This window comes from Oncorhynchus mykiss, chromosome 5, assembly GCF_013265735.2.
Source record: "Oncorhynchus mykiss isolate Arlee chromosome 5, USDA_OmykA_1.1, whole genome shotgun sequence".
Taxonomy (NCBI): Eukaryota; Metazoa; Chordata; class Actinopteri; order Salmoniformes; family Salmonidae; genus Oncorhynchus; species Oncorhynchus mykiss.
The window spans coordinates 74,107,345-74,126,602 of record NC_048569.1 but is presented as its reverse complement, the minus strand read 5'-3'; the positions used below and the strand labels follow the sequence as shown (position 1 = coordinate 74,126,602).

General features: G+C 45.3%; 2 protein-coding genes across 3 annotated transcripts in view; one reads left to right on the top strand and one right to left on the bottom strand.

The window, feature by feature from the left end:
• The window catches only part of LOC110524553 (sec1 family domain-containing protein 2), a 231,791-nt gene extending 227,491 nt beyond the window's left edge, over nucleotides 1–4,300 (top strand). Inside the window, exons 8-10 of one of the 2 annotated variants that reach the window (XM_036978386.1) lie at nucleotides 997–1,131; nucleotides 2,443–2,562; nucleotides 3,832–4,300. In XM_036978386.1, coding sequence (XP_036834281.1) covers nucleotides 997–1,131; nucleotides 2,443–2,562; nucleotides 3,832–3,924 — 348 coding nt within the window. In that variant the 3' untranslated portion in view covers nucleotides 3,925–4,300. The remainder of the gene's footprint in view (nucleotides 1–996; nucleotides 1,132–2,442; nucleotides 2,563–3,831) is intronic. The other variant, XM_036978387.1, reaches the window with a different exon arrangement.
• A 557-nt stretch (nucleotides 4,301–4,857) lies between these two features.
• Nucleotides 4,858–7,125, bottom strand: LOC110524554 (ras-like protein family member 11B). Its single transcript, XM_021604328.2, has 3 exons — nucleotides 6,876–7,125; nucleotides 6,636–6,769; nucleotides 4,858–6,118 (listed from the first exon to the last, which is right to left on the bottom strand). Exons 1-3 carry the CDS (start codon nucleotides 6,985–6,987, stop codon nucleotides 5,621–5,623), a joined length of 744 nt encoding a protein of 247 aa, XP_021460003.1. The 5' UTR covers nucleotides 6,988–7,125; the 3' UTR covers nucleotides 4,858–5,620.
• Nucleotides 7,126–19,258: the final 12,133 nt, after the last annotated feature.

Here is a 19,258-nt window from a genome sequence, read left to right as displayed (position 1 = left end):
GATGGAGGGGACTAGAGGATCACACCATATCTCATTCATCCAGTGATGGAGGGGACTAGAGGATCACACCATCTCTCATTCATCCAGGGATGGAGGGGACTAGAGGATCACACCATCTCTCATTCATCCAGTGATGGAGGGGACTAGAGGATCACACCATCTCTCATTCATCCAGGGATGGAGGGGACTAGAGGATCACACCATCTCTCATTCATCCAGTGATGGAGGGGACTAGAGGATCACACCATCTCTCATTCATCCAGGGATGGAGGGGACTAGAGGATCACACCATCTCTCATTCATCCAGTGATGGAGGGGACTAGAGGATCACACCATCTCTCATTCATCCAGTGGTGGAGGGGACTAGAGGATCACACCATCTCTCATTCATCCAGTGATGGAGGGGACTAGAGGATCACACCATCTCTCATTCATCCAGTGATGGAGGGGACTAGAGGATCACACCATATCTCATTCATCCAGTGATGGAGGGGACTAGAGGATCACACCATCTCTCATTCATCCAGTGATGGAGGGGACTAGAGGATCACACCATCTCTCATTCATCCAGGGATGGAGGGGACTAGAGGATCACACCATCTCTCATTCATCCAGTGATGGAGGGGACTAGAGGATCATACCATCTCTCATTCATCCAGTGATGGAGGGGACTAGAGGATCACACCATCTCTCATTCATCCAGTGATGGAGGGGACTAGAGGATCACACCACTGTTAAGGGTTCTTCAAACACAAACTTTATTCCAATAACCCAGACAGACACTACTCACCCAGATACATACCTAGCACAGGGATGTAATACACACTCCCACTCATTATATAATCCCTGTGTTATATATGGCTCACCCTCCACTTTGTTGTCACTATGGCATAACTCACAAGTACAAAATAGGACAAAGCACAAAGAGAAACTAGTGATATTTGTAGAATATGTTTTGACTGGCCCTGTTCCTCTGTGTTCCTGTGTGTTCTCCAGGCGATGTACCGTCCGTTCCTCAGACAGGTTCTGGAGGAGATCTTCCACCCAGACAGACCTGAGTCTCCCGACATAGAACACATGTCTGGAGGCCTCACCGACATGCTCAAGACTGGCTTCAGTATGTTCATGAAGGTGAGAGACTGATCCAACCACACACATACACGCAGATGACACACACCCTCGTGAGAGGGTTATTTATGAAAGGGTAATATTAAAGGTTACTTTCTCTGAACCATAAAACCTCTAGTAAAAATATACACACCCTCCATACAGTAAATCACCCATATAAAACTCACTGACCACAGCACAGTATAACCTTTAACCATAAAACACATGGTTACACCCTTTAGTCTGTACCACAATATACCTTCACTGTCTAGCTCCCTGTCTTCACTGTCTAGCTCCCTGTCTTCACTGTCTAGCTCCCTGTCTTCACTGTCTAGCTCCCTGTCTTCACTGTCTAGGGAACAACTCTCAAAAGACCCCATCTGTAGTTCTTTAGTGTGTCTGTCTAGGCGTAGGTGTGTTGCTGTGTTTCTCCTCCTCCCTCCACTCCTCTCCCATCCCCTCCCCTCACTCTCTCATACACACGTACACCTTACACTTGGTTGGTGCTAAAGTGCAGTGGGTTTGTGTTGCCAGATGGGGGGTGGATGTTCATATCTCTTTAAGGATGCACATGTTGATGCTGGTCTGCTGTTCTGTGTGTGTGCAGGTATAGCTAATGCACTCATACAGTACATACTGTATGAATACAAATGAGCACAAAGACCCATACCCATTTGACCTACTACATTGCACACACATGTTCAGTCTGACATCCACACACTTGTGCATATTGATCAATGTAAACACACACACGCACGCGCACACATACACAACACTCTGACAGATAAAGGCTACCTATTGTAAGACACATGTTGAGCCAGCCCAGGCAGACAGTCCTGATGCACATGTCTGGCCATCCCGGACCAGTCCCGCCCCCCTGCAGCTTTGATTGTACGGTTATTATTCAAAGGCTGTAGTTGTGATCTCGGCTTCGCTCCCCAGCCAATAGAACACAGCCATTACCCGTAGGCCAACCAATCACACATAGCTGGCACACCAGACCCCCTGACTCACACTCATGTACAAATCTGTGTGTGTGTCTGGAATGAGTGTTGTTTAAAGCCTTCATGCTGAATAGTCCACTCTGACCACTGCACTCCAGCTGGGCAGTGACTCAGACCAGAGAGGGAAGAGACTGAAGGACAGCAGGGGAGAGAGACATAGGGAGAGACAGAGAGAAGAGTCAGTTTATGCTGAACTGTAATCTGGCTCCACAGATTGTTTTTAGAGTTTCAGCACACAAACCATAGCATAACCTTTAATTATGATATGGTTAACTTGTGGCAATGAAATTACATGAGCTAATTTTTATCCCAATCCCTAACCCCTCCCTAGGTGAGCCGTCCACACCCCAGCGACCACGCCCTGCTCTTTCTCTTCCTGGTGGGAGGAGTCACTCCCTCTGAGCTCCGCCTGATCCGCGAGGTAGTCTCCGCCCACAAGCCGGGCACACAGGTGAGAGACCACGGCCACTTGCTCTCGACTCACCTGGCAGAGCTTGCATCGAACAAACAGCGCAAAGAGGGGGGATTTGGAGAGCGAGGGTGAGGTGTAAAGAAATCAGAGGAGATACGAGAGGCCAGGTGCAGTCTTCGCTGCTGTGGTATGAATGTGTTTTTTAGGCTACAGCTTTCCAGGTTATGGCTCGGTGGCATTACATAACACACTGTGATGGCTTTGCAAGGGTTTGTCATCTGTCTGAGTGACATCAAAAGAGGAGCCTGAGGATAAAACACAGGGAGGGGACGACCACAAAAATCTGGGTGCTGAGTTGAAGAAAGTCAAGAGTAGCTATATATTATATCACTCTCTCGCACGCACGCACACACACACACTGAGACATATTCTCAGGTGACAGACAATGGATAGTGCAGAAAGGAACTAATGTTATATACACACGTGTACATTCTTTGTGTGTGATGTGGTAATGCATCTGATTGTGTATTGTGTGTCTGCTACAACACATTCTGACTCAACCACACGCTAAACATCTGTGTGTATTGTACGCTGTGTGTACATGGTTAATGAGCTGTAAGCCAGTGTACTGCAGTACAGTCTAATCCCTGGCTAGCTGTGTTAATGAAAGGCCTGAGCAGCATCAAAGGCTGATGTCATGAATACATCTCTAATCAGAACAACAGAAGAAAGAGAGAGGCTCTTACTGTAGGACCCTCATCCTGCAGCCAGCGGCCCACACACTCTCTGACCTCAACACGCACTCTAACCCCAACCCATTCAGCCTGCTCGATCTGTCTGTCTGCAGCTAGTAGTGTTCTGATAAAGGCTGGCTTCCAGGAACGTATAGGTCCTCTAAGGACTTGGTTATTAATTAACCCAGATTTAAAAGCAGTCAGAAAATGGTTTTGACTAATGAAACATATGATATTTGTTCAAATACAGTTCAAAGTGAATAGCCTGGGTTTGTCTAATGTATGAACTGAGTCATTGGGTCATATACTGAATGTGGATGCAAGGCACAACTCGTCTTTATCTAAATACATTTGAATGATTTCTATGGGGTCAAATTAAATCAAATTGTATTAGTCACATGCGCCGAATTCACCTGTAGACCTTACAGTGAAATGCTTCAGTTCACATTCAGTATCTACTTATTTAAAGCAGGACGTCTACTCCAGTTGTCTGAACACAACCAACTGTTGTCTTTCTCTGTTGCTGATTTAGCAACGAGCTAGTCGGACTCTCCATGTCTGCTCTCTGTCCCAGGTGCTGGTCCTCTCCACCAGACTGCTGAGACCTACAGATGTCCCTGAGCTGCTCTTCACCACCCAAAGACTGGTGCCAGACATCGGTGTGTGAGCACAGAACAAGGACCACACACACTCCACCGACACGTACCGCTTTCTGGAGGAGAAATTAGATCCTCCATTGAGGTTTTGTGGTTTGGTAATGGATTGGAGTCATTGGTGTGTGAGCAGAGCAGACCAGACATAAGATTAGATGATAGAAAGAGGATCTATTTAGGCTTTTTCAAAGGCATTCCTAAATGTTTAGTAAGATCTGTATCCCATCCCTTGTACGCCCTAAATCACATTAAGGTAATTAAGTGTTCATGGACTTATTCCAAACTGTACTGAATGTAAACTTGATTCTGTCTTGAAGTTCAACTTAAAGCAATGACATTCAAATCGAGTTGTTTGAATTAAATCTGAATACATTGAGTGAAATGAAACAATTGTGTTAGTTGTTCTGACTGTCCTATATAATGTGTGAGCTCATTACAGGTGAGAGAAGTAACGTGAGGAGTCTTGCTGGTTTTCAATATTCTGGCACAGTACAGAATTAAACCACTACATCGGGTTCTCAGAGAGAGAGCTACGGTGGAGGGCCTCTGGTAATGGTCTGTCCAACAGGGGTCAACAGTTGAGTTTTACACATCTCCATGTCACTAACTGCCCTGAAGCTTCTTCTTTTTTCATGTTCAGATGGGTGTTTCATGTTGACTGGAGCCTGATATTCTCAATCATAGGACAGTAGACCCCAGATCAAATCAGCATGAACTGTGAACCTCACTAGTGACAGGAACTTTCACATAACTGTAATAGCGTTGTGGTGTCATTGGTCACACCACCTAGGTTGAGGAACAGCACCTCTGAGGACAAGCCTGAACTGGTGTGGTGTAGTATGCTTCATTGTAGATAATGTCTACACACAGCCTTTCCTATAATACATGGTTCATACCTGGCTCGTATAAGTTGTTTGTATTTTACTCATGAGGTTATAAGACAAGAGTCATCATGAATGCAATCATTTTATTTTCAAAAGTATGACAAATAAGTCAACCATTTGGTTTTCTTAAAGTGCATTACAAATAACCACAACATCCCACCCAGCCCCATATCCATACCCTGCTGCCCCACAGTGATCCTGCCTTCCACTCATAGTTCACTACCATGATGTGCAGAATGATGGTTTTGGCTGTTGTACAAGGAATGCACTGGGGAACAGGAGTTTGACAGATGAGAAACTGAACAGTGAACGCACTCTGACTCAAGTGCATGGCTTGTCTGACAATGTCAGTGCTCTTTTAGCATTGCCATGCAGTGGCAGCCTGAGGAAAAAAAGATTTAAAAAACTGTAAATTGCCGCCAGCTAAAAATACTCTGCAGTGTCCGTCAAGGTCCTGTTACCAGGAGAAGATGTCAGTGTTCACACAATCTGGAGTGTGTCTGGGCTTCATTCAGCTCCTCTGTCCCTTCTGGTGGACTGACATACAAACACCTCCCAGCTGCTGTCCCTCACAGCAGACGTCTGCAGACTCAGTGAACAGTTTCACCCCACAGATCATGACCTCTGTCAGACAGTGTCCTCGGTCAGAGGTCAAACTTGAGCCTCCATTTTGTCTCTGCTGCTCGTCGCAGGTCAGGCTGCTCTATCCATACAGGATTGAGTCCCCAAACGAGACAGGAATCTTCTGTCCTCATTTCTCCTCATTCAATGTATTTTCTGTAGCCACTCTGGACCATGTTGTGTAGTAGACGAAGCCAAGTACTTCTCACACAGAGGTGACCGTCCTGACTTTAGCCGACAGAGCCTGCTTGAAGCGCCTCTTCAGGTCCTGCATGTTGGGGGACTTGGGCCTGGGGATGAGGGGTGAGCGTCCCTTCTTTTCTGCTGCTCCAGTTGTGGTGTGGGAGGACAGGGAGGCTTGGGGCTGCTGCTTGGCCATGTGGCAGCACAGCCTGTGGAAGGCCCCATGCACCTGGCTGTAGTCCTCGCTGGCTGACACCTCGTAGAAGGAGCAGCCCAGCGCCGCCGCCAGCAAGGGGCCCTGTTCGGCATCCACCCGCCTCATGTGCAGCAGGTCCGCCTTATTGGCCAGCAGGATGACAGGAGGCACGTTGGCCCCGCCCGCGCGGGCCACCAGCTGGTGCAACTGGCCAATCAGGTCGAAGCTATGGCGGTCAGTCACAGAGTAGACCAACACCACAGCATCTGCCCATTGGATGGAGCAGGTCACATGATCAGGGAGGCTGAGGCCGTTGCATGTCACCTGAGGAGAACATGGAGATCATGATTAGGGAACTGTTACATTGGAACTCATTTAGAACAGTGTTTAAAAATACATTAATAAAATCCAACCTGGACAGCCTCATAGCTAAGTGATTTAAATTCATGCCAGACCAAATATGTTCCCATCATTATGCAACAGGTATGTTTTAATAAATTGATTGCTGTATCATTTATCCCTGGCTCAGACATTCTCTGAATGGGAAATTAGAAGGCCAGACTAAAAAAAAAAAACTCTGCACTTTTAGTAAGAACAAAAACTGTGGGTTTGGACCAGTGCCCAGAGCAGGGAGGGAAGAACTCTGAACAGAAAGCGCAAACTTCACATAGCCTACTATGGTTTTGTGACTACAGTAGATACGGATGTATTCATCCAGAAAACCTCACACTGATCAGAGGCTCTGGTGGACTAGCCTAAATAAATGTTGGTCTGTGGGCACTCAAACGCAGTGGTCTCAAGCGCATTTGGAAACGTAGCAAAAAGCAAATAGTGAACTTACATCAACACCCGGCGTGTCCTGGACTTGGATGGCTGCCTGCTCTCCGTCCACTTGGACCTCTCTTGAATAAAGGTTTCCTGCGTTTCTCTCATAGTCGCCAATAAAGCGCCTTGTCAGGAATCTTACTACCAGAGCTGGAATAGAAGACCATAAGTTAATCATCATGTAGCCTATGCCTTTATAACATCAGTTACTAAAATACAGTTGTCAACATTTAGTTGAACTGATTTGTCGATTTACCTGTTTTGCCAACTCCGCTGCCCCCAATCACCGCTATTTTAATGGTCCGGTTAGACGGACACTCAGGGGTCGCAAACTCCGCGATGGTTGACATGTTCTGTATCAGACGCATTTTGACTAATTCCTTGTTCAGTTTTCAAGACGATACTAAATCCAAATTGTTCAATAATGTCTCTGATGAAGCAAAAGTAATCGCTTTTATTAGTTCAAAACACAACAACCTCAATTGTTCACTTGAACCAACTGTGTGAATACTGTGCACTATGAAAGCACCGTGGCTTTTATAGTGCCAAAGAAATGCTTCTCGCTGATTGGCTACTGGCAACAGTACGCTCTCTCGGCTCCCTGCCGCCCCTCACGTGGATCCGCCAGCCAAACACAAGAAGAAAATGAATGCCCCGTGCTACAGTTTGGTCGGTTCGGATGAAATAACAAAACATCCTTTATTTGACAGAAAAGGTGTTGATAACTACTGTTTAGGGACTGGGGCGATAGTAATTGTCCAGATATATGACATCTTATATGGCATGGAGTCAGGAACGCAAGAATTTCGCTACATCCACAACAACATCTGCTAAATATATGTGTGGACCAATAAACATTTGTTTAGATTTTTACATATAACACGTGAAATGGTGAATGATATTGTATGATAATTATTGATCCTAAATATTAACCAAAAAAATCCCAAAAAGTAATTTAGGCATTAAAGGAGCATGTACATATGATTGGACCACGTGCACATCTGCAGGAGAGTCTCTAAAACACGTCACAGCACAATAGGCATCACAGCAAAGTAAAAATGTATTTCCTGTTTAGCGATGCATTGACTGTAATTGTATAAGACATGCACAAAAACATCCAGGTAATTTGTGTCTGTCAGTCTGCATGTGCAAAAGTACTGGGAAGATGATAGCTGTCAGTTGTTCAGTGGCAGCAATTCCTGGTATTTAGCCAGTTCCTATGTACTTGTTGGACTGTTGTGGTGAAATAGATCCATGCTTATGGTGGTGGGTGTGGAAAACGCACCAGTCATTTCAACAGAAGTGTGGAGAAACACCAGAAACAGCCCGGTGTTATCTGCAGTGATGGACATCATCAAAGGTAAAGCTGCAGGGGATGCTCCGGAACTGAAACCCTACCTCTCCAGGAGAACTGAGCTGTCAGTACAGTCCGGTTGTCTGCTGTGCGGGAGGAGAGTTATCATTCCGTCTTTGCTGGGGAAACCAGTGTTGCAACATCTACACTCAGGTCAATGTGGAATGGTTCACATGAAGGAAATCACACAAAGCTACTTTTGGTGGCCTGGATTGGATGGAAGCATTGAGGAGAAGCAAAAACGTGTTCCTCATCTCAGAAGGTTTGCAATGTACTTCAACTTGCACTTCTTCATCTGTGGGATTGGCTGGGGGAGGTGTGGCAACGCATACACGTCCACTTAGCAGGTCCATTCAAATACAGAATGTTTCTCATGGTTGTCTATGCTCATAGCAGGTGGCCAGAGATTGCCATCATGAAGTCTACTACTGCAGAGAAGACAATCGAGAAGCTTGGGTAAGTGTTTATTCGGATCAGATCGCCACTCCTACTCCAAATGGACCGCAGCTAGTGTCCCAAGAAATGGCCACATTCCTACCGGTGAATGGGCTATAGCACATCAGTTCAGCACCGTAATATCCATCTTCATGAAACATGCCTTAAAAGTGTCTCAGGGTCAAGGGACACTGCACCAATACTTGAACAGCTTCCTGCTACTCATGAAGAGAGAGCTATGCACAAGTTTTGACCTACTCAAATTTCTGAACGCAAAGGAGACAGTACAACGTCAACAGGCGAGTCAAGTCAAATGTTGTGAACTGAGAGCAAAGGACAGAGCTTTCAATCCTGGAGAAACTGTTTTAGCTAGGAACTACCTCAAGACCCAAGTGGGTTCCTGCTACAGTCATTGCTCAGACTGGTCCTGTGTCCTTCACTGTTCAGACTGCAGAGGACATCATCTGTAAAAGGCACACAGATCAGTTACTGTTGAGTAACACCACAAGTCGTGAGTGGTCCAGAACTGTTACTGGGTGACACCCTGACCCAGTAGTCATCACCTAGGGGCTCACAGTCACCTTCTCAGGACAGTTATTCATAATGGGGACAATTGTGCTCGTGTTTGTGTCTGCAGCATATGCCGCAGCAGAACTGTAATTGCCTGTGTACTGAGAGAGCAGCGTTTCAAAAGAAAGTATTTAGTCTTTATTGTGTCAAATAAGTTCAAATACGGCTGTTGAAAACCTACTTCTCTTTTTCAACCTATCCCTTCTCTTTGTCCCACTTTCTTATGTCTCCCTCTCTCTGCCCCCCATCTTTCATCCGTGTTCATGTGTCTGCCTCCTGAGGTATGTTGGCAGCCAGTCGTAGTGTGATTATGGTCTGGTATGTATTTTTGATAAGAGCCCTGATGACAGGCGGGGACGCTGAAATGTGAAATTAACATCTAGAATTAGTCAGCAGACAGGCCCCTGCTAGCTGCACAGCACGACACGCCACAAGCCCCCCACAGGCCACCTCACCGCATCACAACCAAGCTGCAGCCCCACCCAAGCCCCAGCCCCCAGTGTTTACCATGCCCATAATCAGTATGTTCAAGAGCCTCCTTTGTACTTGTGAATGAACTGCCACGATAACAGCTTCATAATTCTAGCTGCAGGATCTGTGTTGGTGATACAGTAGTCTCTGCACCCAGAACCAAATATTGTGTGCATGCTGGCCAGCTGTTACTCTAAGGGGTTTGTGACTGTGCCCTGACTACACCTAATAAATTATGTCATGATGGTGACACTGACTCTGTCCCCCCTGTACCCATACAGGTGACTAATGGTGACACGTCAGCGCCGTCATAGAGATGAGCTCGGCGGTCACCGTCATGTCCGAAGTGTGGCGTTAGCAGCTCTAGGTGCCTGTTAGCCTGTTGAAGGACCGGTGATGTCTACTTATTAGCGCGATAAAAGACTCAGGTGTCTGATACGCTGTGAGTCATTTATATAAAGAGTTTAAGGTGTCAGGTCATCCATCCTATGTCCTATTATTATATATTGTGTATTGTTGCACTAACAAAGTGAATTGATTGTGTTTTTATCAATGTGGGTCATACAACTTCCCATTCTTGGGTGCATGATACTGTAATACACACAACAAGATAGTAAATCAATTGATCCTCTTACCAAACTATAAGGATAGTTGTTGTTACTGTTTTAGAGAGATATACTGTAATGCCGGGATCGTCAATTAGATTGTTTTCTTGAATGAATGGTCAGGGGGCCAGAACATAATTACAAATAATTTGTAGACTGCAAATTGATGGCAAGAAGCCCAAACAGATTTAATATTTTACTTAAACATAAAAATGTCAAACCTTAGTTACATTTGTATACGATCGCATGGTTCTCTATTACACATGGGAATACTTGGGAACAGATTTCCAAAATTAAAATCACTTGCAGCTGATTTGCTGGTGTTTTTACTGCCTAATGTCCAACAATGGGGCGGCAGGACATACAGTCTTACATCCAACAATGGGGCGGCAGGACATACAGTCTTACATCCAACAATGGGGCGGCAGGACATACAGTCTTATGTCCAACAATGGGGCGGCAGGACATACAGCCTTATGTCCAACAATGAGGCGGCAGGACATAGTCTTATGTCCAACAATGGGGCGGCAGGACATACAGTCTTATGTCCAACAATGGGGCGGCAGGACATACAGTCTTATGTCCAACAATGGGGCGGCAGGACATAGTCTTATGTCCAACAATGGGGCGGCAGGACATACAGTCTTATGTCCAACAATGAGGCGGCAGGACATACAGTCTTATGTCCAACAATGGGGCGGCAGGACATACAGTCTTATGTCCAACAATGGGGCGGCAGGACATACAGTCTTATGTCCAACAATGGGGCGGCAGGACATACAGTCTTATGTCCAACAATGGGGCGGCAGGACATACAGTCTTATGTCCAACAATGGGGCGGCAGGACATAGTCTTATGTCCAACAATGGGGCGGCAGGACATACAGTCTTATGTCCAACAATGGGGCGGCAGGACATAGTCTTATGTCCAACAATGGGGCGGCAGGACATACAGTCTTATGTCCAACAATGGGGCGGAAGGACACACAGTCTTATGTCCAACAATGGGGCGGCAGGACATATAGTCTTATGTCCAACAATGGGGCCGCAGGTAGCCTAGTGGTTAGAGCGTTGGGCCAGTAACCAAAAGATTGCGAGATTGAATCCCTGAGCTGACAAGGTAAAAACGGTCTTTCTGCCCCTGAACAAGGCAGTTAACCCACTGTTCCTAGGCCTGCAGTGAAAATAAGAATGTGTTCTTAACTGACTTGCCTAGTTAAATAAAGGTTCAATTTTTTTTTTTTTTAAATGAAACATAGAGCAGACAATTATCCAGAGAGAATAAACAAATAACGGGACTAGAACAAGGAATAAACCAGGGATAGGGGTGTCACTCACACAGGGGTGGCAATAGAAGGCTAGAGGGGACAGAATGGGGGTGATCTATAGCTGGGGTGTGGACCCTTGGGGGGATGTAGCAGCAGGGGATTGACAGGGTAATTGGGCTGGTGGAGGGGGCAGGGAGTGATGTGGGGGTATTCTCAGAAGGATGTCCTTGTTGACACAAAGGTGAAGACTGATTTCCTGTGGTGGGTAATGGAAGTGCCCCACAAAGAGGAGAGGGCAGAGAGGAGAGGCATTCATTTAGGCCATAGACTGGGCCTCAGTACACAAATGCAGTGATCTGGGGGACAGGGACAGTCTGACATGATGTCATGCTTTGGGTCACACTTGTTAAGTGTGGATAATGTATGATTTGTGTATCACTATATGGATGTTGGTGATATGCAAATCATCAGATTTCATCCCTCTTAACCTAAACTTGCCCACTATCAACACTCAGTCATTTTGATAATTGCCTGTAACCCTGTCAATGCCTCTCTCTCTCTGATAATATTGGGATGTGTGCCATCCTTAACGTTTTCGCCTCAAGATTCCTAAGCAAATGCAAAAAGCAGGGGGAATTTGGAAAACAGAAAAGAAGGGATAGCGCTATTCACTTATTTGTTTATATCTCTCACAAGTGCGTTAGCATTTGCAGTGACCAATATAAATTATTTTGACCCATTTGCCACAGCAGCTCTTTGCCTGGACAAAGGAAGAAAGATTTGTTTTTTCAAATTGAAATGTAAACATTCAAACATGTTGGCCCATTTGCATAGTCCTGAATGTCAACATAGAAACTGGGCGGATGAAGGTGCTGGTGTGATCTGTTGAGTCTGAATTACAATAGCCCCCTTCCTCTTAGGAATGTGCCCCAGGCTCTTACCGTGTGAAGTTAACTGTCATTGACTTCTTCAGAAAGGAGATGGAAAATATTTACATCAGGATTTCACATCGCTGTTATTGTTCCAGTTTACATTCCGAGCCTGATCTCTAGCGTAAGATTGGGTAATTGGTCTCTACTCGTGTGTGTGTGTGTGTGAGTGTGAGTGAGTGAGTTGAGAGAAAGAAAGCTCAATTACAACAGAAGGCATGGGTATGATATGCTTGTAAACATATGTGTACTTACTGTAAGACTTTAACCAGCAGTTTGGTCAGGGATTCGGTGTTAAGACCATTGAGATGTCAGGCTTCGGTACACTGACCACTATATCCCTGTCTTGCTACTAAACTGTCCTCAGGTGAACCGTGAGGTTAACACTGCCACAAGTAGGACCTCGGGTCCAGTCGATAGTGTTGAGCACTGACCAAAAGGAAAGTTTTGCTTTGAGTGTAGTATACACTGCTCAAAAAAATAAAGGGAACACTTAAACAACACAATGTAACTCCAAGTCAATCACACTTCTGTGAAATCAAACTGTCCACTTAGGAAGCAACACTGATTGACAATACATTTCACATGCTGTGGTGCAAATGGAATAGACAACAGGTGGAAATTATAGGCAATTAGCAAGACACCCCCAATAAAGGAGTGGTTCTGCAGGTGGTGACCACAGACCACTTCTCAGTTCCTATGCTTCCTGGCTGATGTTTTGGTCACTTTTGAATGCTGGCGGTGCTTTCACTCTAGTGGTAGCATGAGACGGAGTCTACAACCCACACAAGTGGCTCAGGTAGTGCAGCTCATCCAGGATGGCACATCAATGCGAGCTGTGGCAAGAAGGTTTGCTGTGTCTGTCAGCGTAGTGTCCAGAGCATGGAGGCGCTACCAGGAGACAGGCCAGTACATCAGGAGACGTGGAGGAGTCCGTAGGAGGGCAACAACCCAGCAGCAGGACCGCTACCTCCGCCTTTGTGCAAGGAGGAGCAGGAGGAGCACTGCCAGAGCCCTGCAAAATGACCTCCAGCAGGCCACAAATGTGCATGTGTCTGCTCAAACGGTCAGAAACAGACTCCATGAGGGTGGTATGAGGGCCCAACGTCCACAGGTGGGGGTTGTGCTTACAGCCCAACACTGTGCAGGACGTTTGGCATTTGCCAGAGAACACCAAGATCGGCAAATTCGCCACTGGCGCCCTGTGCTCTTCACAGATGAAAGCAGGTTCACACTGAGCACGTGACAGCCGTGAAAAAGTCTGGAGACGCCGTGGAGAACGTTCTGCTGCCTGCAACATCCTCCAGCATGACCGGTTTGGCGTGGGTCAGTCATGGTGTGGGGTGGCATTTCTTTGGGGGGCCGCACAGCCCTCCATGTGCTCGCCAGAGGTAGCCTGACTGCCATTAGGTACCGAGATGAGATCCTCAGACCCCTTGTGAGACCATATGCTGGTGCGGTTGGCCCTGGGTTCCTCCTAATGCAAGACCATGCTAGACCTCATGTGGCTGGAGTGTGTCAGCAGTTCCTGCAAGAGGAAGGCCATTGATGCTATGGACTGGCCCGCCCGTTCCCCAGACCTGAATCCAATTGAGCACATCTGGAACATCATGTCTCGCTCCATCCACCAATGCCACGTTGCACCACAGACTGTCCAGGAGTTGGCGGATGCTTTAGTCCAGGTCTGGGAGGAGATCCCTCAGGAGACCATCCGCCACCTCATCAGAAGCATGCCCAGGCGTTGTAGGGAGGTCATACAGGCACGTGGAGGCCACACACACTACTGAGCCTCATTTTGACTTGTTTTAAGGACATTACATCAAAGTTGGATCAACCTGTAGTGTGGTTTTCCACTTTAATTTTGAGTGTGACTCCAAATCCAGACCTCCATGGGTTGATAAATTTGATTTCCATTGATCATTTTTGTGTGATTTTGTTGTCAGCACATTCAACTATGTAAAGAAAAAAATAATAATTTTGAGCAGTGTATGTTCTACTTCTCAGTCGAGACTTGGTCAGCCCACGCAGCAAGAATTTAGCTAACTTGGCTAGCTAGCTGGGATGCTAGCTAACCACACTAGAATAGGCTAGCTCTCGCCAAAAGGCTTAGCTAACCCAGGTGACTCACCACAAGGCTAGCTACACCAAACTATCTTTTCTACCTGGAAGGTTCAAATTTCTTGCTTAGTTCTCATCTCCTCCCACCATAACTAGGTCTGGGCTGAACAAAGCGCTAGCACACTTAACTGAAAATATACAGTTTGTTTACAGTATTGTAACGACCCTGGGTTTATAAGCTCGGAAATCGACCCTGCCGCACGAGCATGCTTTTGCGGCACAGTCGATAGCGCCCCGAACCTCGGGCTAGAAGGTCGAGGGTTCGAGATCTGCTCCCTGTTGTTTCATTACATTGGTGTCAGAAGTGATCGGACCTCGCATCCACAACAGTGCGTGTACTTGGCCGGTGAGCGCGTTCCTGTAAAACGTAGAGTCGCAAGCTAGCGCGAGGACGCGCTCTTTGAAAGGAGGGTGTAGTTTAACGACCCTGGGTTATAAGCGCGGAAATCGGACCTCGGGCTAGAAGGTCGAAGGTATGAGACCTGCTCCCTGCCTGTTTCATTACAGTATAATAAAAATTCAGGACATCTACTCGATACGGTACCTGAGGAAAGCTCGCAGCACTTGACATGGTGCCTTGGATGTTTTTGGACTACTGCCAAACCTGAACTCCACTTGAATGTGCTATTTTTGGACTTCTCTCCTGGGTATCATACTGGTAACATGGCTTCCGTTACATTGCTATTTTGATGGGCCCCAGCATTTAATCTCATTGAGTAAGTCACCACTCTCTCCTTGCTGTTGTTATGTTGGCCAGTTTTGTGACTTGTTTGTGTTTATTGTGGATCCTAGTACTGGCTGGGTTCTAGTCTGTTCTTGGGTTCTGGCTTGCTGTCTATGTCTGCAGTGATCCAACAAACTGTGTGATTCAATCTAACTGAATCTAATGACTGTGTGGGTTGATTTACTTTTAGCTGATTCCTTGACAACCAAATTTGCAGTGTGGAAACTGTCAGCTTATTGAGGAATACATGTCTGAGCTGGATGTCCAGAGTAAGCAAATTGAGACATTAGCGTATCCTGGATAGGTTGCACTGACCTCAGCCTGATCATCGTGCCACTGCCTCGCCACTGCGATGCCACTCTCTGACTGACTGGCCAGGGCTGCCCTGCAGAGACCCCTCCCTAGTTAAGTCACCTCTACCCTACCATCTCACCTGCCCTCCCCATCCTACCCCGACCTCCCAACCCAGCCCCCAAGGACGCTTTATGAGGAGCTAGTGGATGCCACGGTTATCAATCCTGCATCCCAGTGGAGCCACGTCATACACCGTAAGTCCAGTGCAAGGCAGGGGTCTTTGGTGAAGAACTGAAATGGCTTTGGGGAATCCCATCCTGCTGACCAACCGTTTCGCCCACCTGCTAACAGAGATTCCTGCTCTATTATCCTCTACCCTGTGTCTAGCACAGAGGGTCTCTACCACATATACTACAGCCGGCACAAGTCCATCAGGCCCCACTGCCCTTCAGTCCTCGAGGGGTTTGCGAAACCAGAGGGTGTTCTTTATGTATAGATGACTCAACACTATACATGTCAGCTACTACATTGACTGAAATGACTGCAACACTTAACAAAGAGCTGCAGTTAGTTTCAGAATGGGTGGCACGAAATAAGTTAGTCCTAAATATTTCAAAAACTAAAAGCATTATATTTGGGACAAATCATTCACTAAAACCTAAACCTCAAATAAATATTGTAATGAATCATGTGGAAATTGAGCAAGTTGAGGTGATTAATCTTCTTGGAGTAACCCTGGATTGTAAACTGTCATGGTCAAAACATATTGATACAAAAGTAGCTAAGATGGGGAGAAGTCTGCCCATAATAAAGCCCTACTCTGCATTCGTAACAACACTATCAACAAGGCAGGTCCTACAGGCCCTAGTTTTGTCGCACCTGGACTACTGTTCAGTGATGTGGTCAGGTGCCAGAGGGACTTTGGAAAATTACAATTGGCTCAGAAAATTGCAGCACTGCTGGCCCTGGAAGAGAGATGGACTTCATCACTGCTTATTTTGGAAGAAGTGTTGACAAGCTGAATGTACCGAGTTGTTTGTTTAAACTACTAGCACACAGCTCGGACACCCATGCATTCCCCACAAGACATTCCACCAGAGGTCTCTTCAAAACTCCAGAACAGACTATGGGGAGGTTCCCAGTTCTACATAGAGCCATGACTACATGGAACTCTATTCCACATCAGGTAACTGATACAAGCAGTAGAATCAGATTTTTTTTAAACAGGAAAAAATACACCTTATGGAACAACAGGGACTGTGAAGAGAGACACACACACATACCGGTACAGACATGCACACGCACTCTACACACACATACATTGTAATATTGTTGTATGGTGGTATTATACATTTTGCATTGTAGATACAGTGCCTTGCGAAAGTATTCGGCCCCCTTGAACTTTGCGACCTTTTGCCACATTTCAGGCTTCAAACATAAAGATATAAAACTGTATTTTTTTGTGAAGAATCAACAACAAGTGGGACACAATCATGAAGTGGAACAACATTTATTGGATATTTCAAACTTTTTTAACAAATCAAAAACTGAAAAATTGGGCGTGCAAAATTATTCAGCCCCCTTAAGTTAATACTTTGCAGCGCCACCTTTTGCTGCGATTACAGCTGTAAGTCGCTTGGGGTATGTCTCTATCAGTTTTGCACATCGAGAGACTGACATTTTTTCCCATTCCTCCTTGCAAAACAGCTCGAGCTCAGTGAGGTTGGATGGAGAGCATTTGTGAACAGCAGTTTTCAGTTCTTTCCACAGATTCTCGATTGGATTCAAGTCTGGACTTTGACTTGGCCATTCTAACACCTGGATATGTTTATTTTTGAACCATTCCATTGTAGATTTTGCTTTATGTTTTGGATCATTGTCTTGTTGGAAGACAAATCTCCGTCCCAGTCTCAGGTCTTTTGCAGACTCCATCAGGTTTTCTTCCAGAATGGTCCTGTATTTGGCTCCATCCATCTTCCCATCAATTTTAACCATCTTCCCTGTCCCTGCTGAAGAAAAGCAGGCCCAAACCATGATGCTGCCACCACCATGTTTGACAGTGGGGATGGTGTGTTCAGGGTGATGAGCTGTGTTGCTTTTACGCCAAACATAACGTTTTGCATTGTTGCCAAAAAGTTCAATTTTGGTTTCATCTGACCAGAGCACCTTCTTCCACATGTTTGGTGTGTCTCCCAGGTGGCTTGTGGCAAACTTTAAACAACACTTTTTATGGATATCTTTAAGAAATGGCTTTCTTCTTGCCACTCTTCCATAAAGGCCAGATTTGTGCAATATACAACTGATTGTTGTCCTATGGACAGAGTCTCCCACCTCAGCTGTAGATCTCTGCAGTTCATCCAGAGTGATCATGGGCCTCTTGGCTGCATCTCTGATCAGTCTTCTCCTTGTATGAGCTGAAAGTTTAGAGGGACGGCCAGGTCTTGGTAGATTTGCAGTGGTCTGATACTCCTTCCATTTCAATATTATCACTTTCACAGTGCTCCTTGGGATGTTTAAAGCTTGGGAAATCTTTTTGTATCCAAATCCGGCTTTAAACTTCTTCACAACAGTATCTTGGACCTGCCTGGTGTGTTCCTTGTTCTTCATGATGCTCTCTGCGCTTCTAAACGGACCGAGAGACGGACTGAGACTATCACAGTGCAGGTGCATTTATACGGAGACTTGATTACACACAGGTGGATTGTATTTATCGTCATTAGTCATTTAGGTCAACATTGGATCATTCAGAGATCCTCACTGAACTTCTGGAGAGAGTTTGCTGCACTGAAAGTAAAGGGGCTGAATAACTTTGCACGCCCAATTTTTCAGTTTTTGATTTGTTAAAAAAGTTTGAAATATCCAATAAATGTCGTTCCACTTCATGATTGTGTCCCACTTGTTGTTGATTCTTCACAAAAAAATACAGTTTTATATCTTTATGTTTGAAGCCTGAAATGTGGCAAAAGGTCGCAAAGTTCAAGGGGGCCGAATACTTTCGCAAGGCACTGTATGTAGTGGTGTAATATGATGTACTGTTTTATCTTTTGTTTGATATGTAATGTAAGCCGTGGTTGAAAAAGTATTCAATTGTCATACTTGAGTAAAAGTAAAGATACCTTAATAGAAAATGATTCAAGTAAAAGTGAAAGTCACCCAGTAAAATACTACTTGAGTAAAAGTCTAAAAGTATTTGGTTTTAAATATACTTAGGTATCAAAAGTAAATGGAATTGAAAAAATATACTTACAGTAAGTATCAAAAGTAAAAGTATAAACCCTTTCGAATTCCTTATATTAAGCAATCCAGACAGTACAATTATCTTTTTTTTATTTATTATTGACGAATAGCCAAGGGCACACTCCAACACTCAGACATAATTTCCAAAGCATTTGTGCTTCTGCCAGATCAGAGGCAGTAGGGATGACCAGGGATGTTCTCTTGATAAGTGTGTGAATTGGACCATTTTCAAAATGTATGTTTGGGTGTCAGGGAAAATGCATGAAGTAAAACTTACATTATTTTCTGTAGGAATGTAGTAAAGTAAAAGTTGGCAAAAATTTCAATTGTAAAGTACAGATACCCAAAAAAACGACTTAAGTAAAAATACTTTAAAGTAATACTTAAGTACTTTACACTACTGAATGTATGTGCCCCAATGTGTTTGGACCCCAGGAAGAGTAGCTGCTGCTTTGGGATCTCTAATAAATACAAATACCAGGATTATTACTCTGTTTTCTCTCCATGTAAAGTGGTTGTTTTGCTGTTCATATGAGGGAACTTGTGAGTGAAAGAGGGAGGAAACATGCCCTTGGAGGCTTTAAGTTTATCCCTTATATATTCCTTAAACCTATAAGGAGACAATCCACACATGC

Bases quoted from the DNA above. Each gene is read 5' to 3' on its own strand.
- LOC110524554 (XM_021604328.2), bottom strand. From the start codon at position 6,987: ATGCGTCTGATACAGAACATGTCAACCATCGCGGAGTTTGCGACCCCT. The intron at 6,770-6,875 runs GTAAATCGACAA...CTTCTATTCCAG, and splicing joins CAGCGGAGTTGGCAAAACAG to CTCTGGTAGTAAGATTCCTG. The intron at 6,119-6,635 runs GTAAGTTCACTA...TGTTCTCCTCAG, and splicing joins AGGACACGCCGGGTGTTGAT to GTGACATGCAACGGCCTCAG.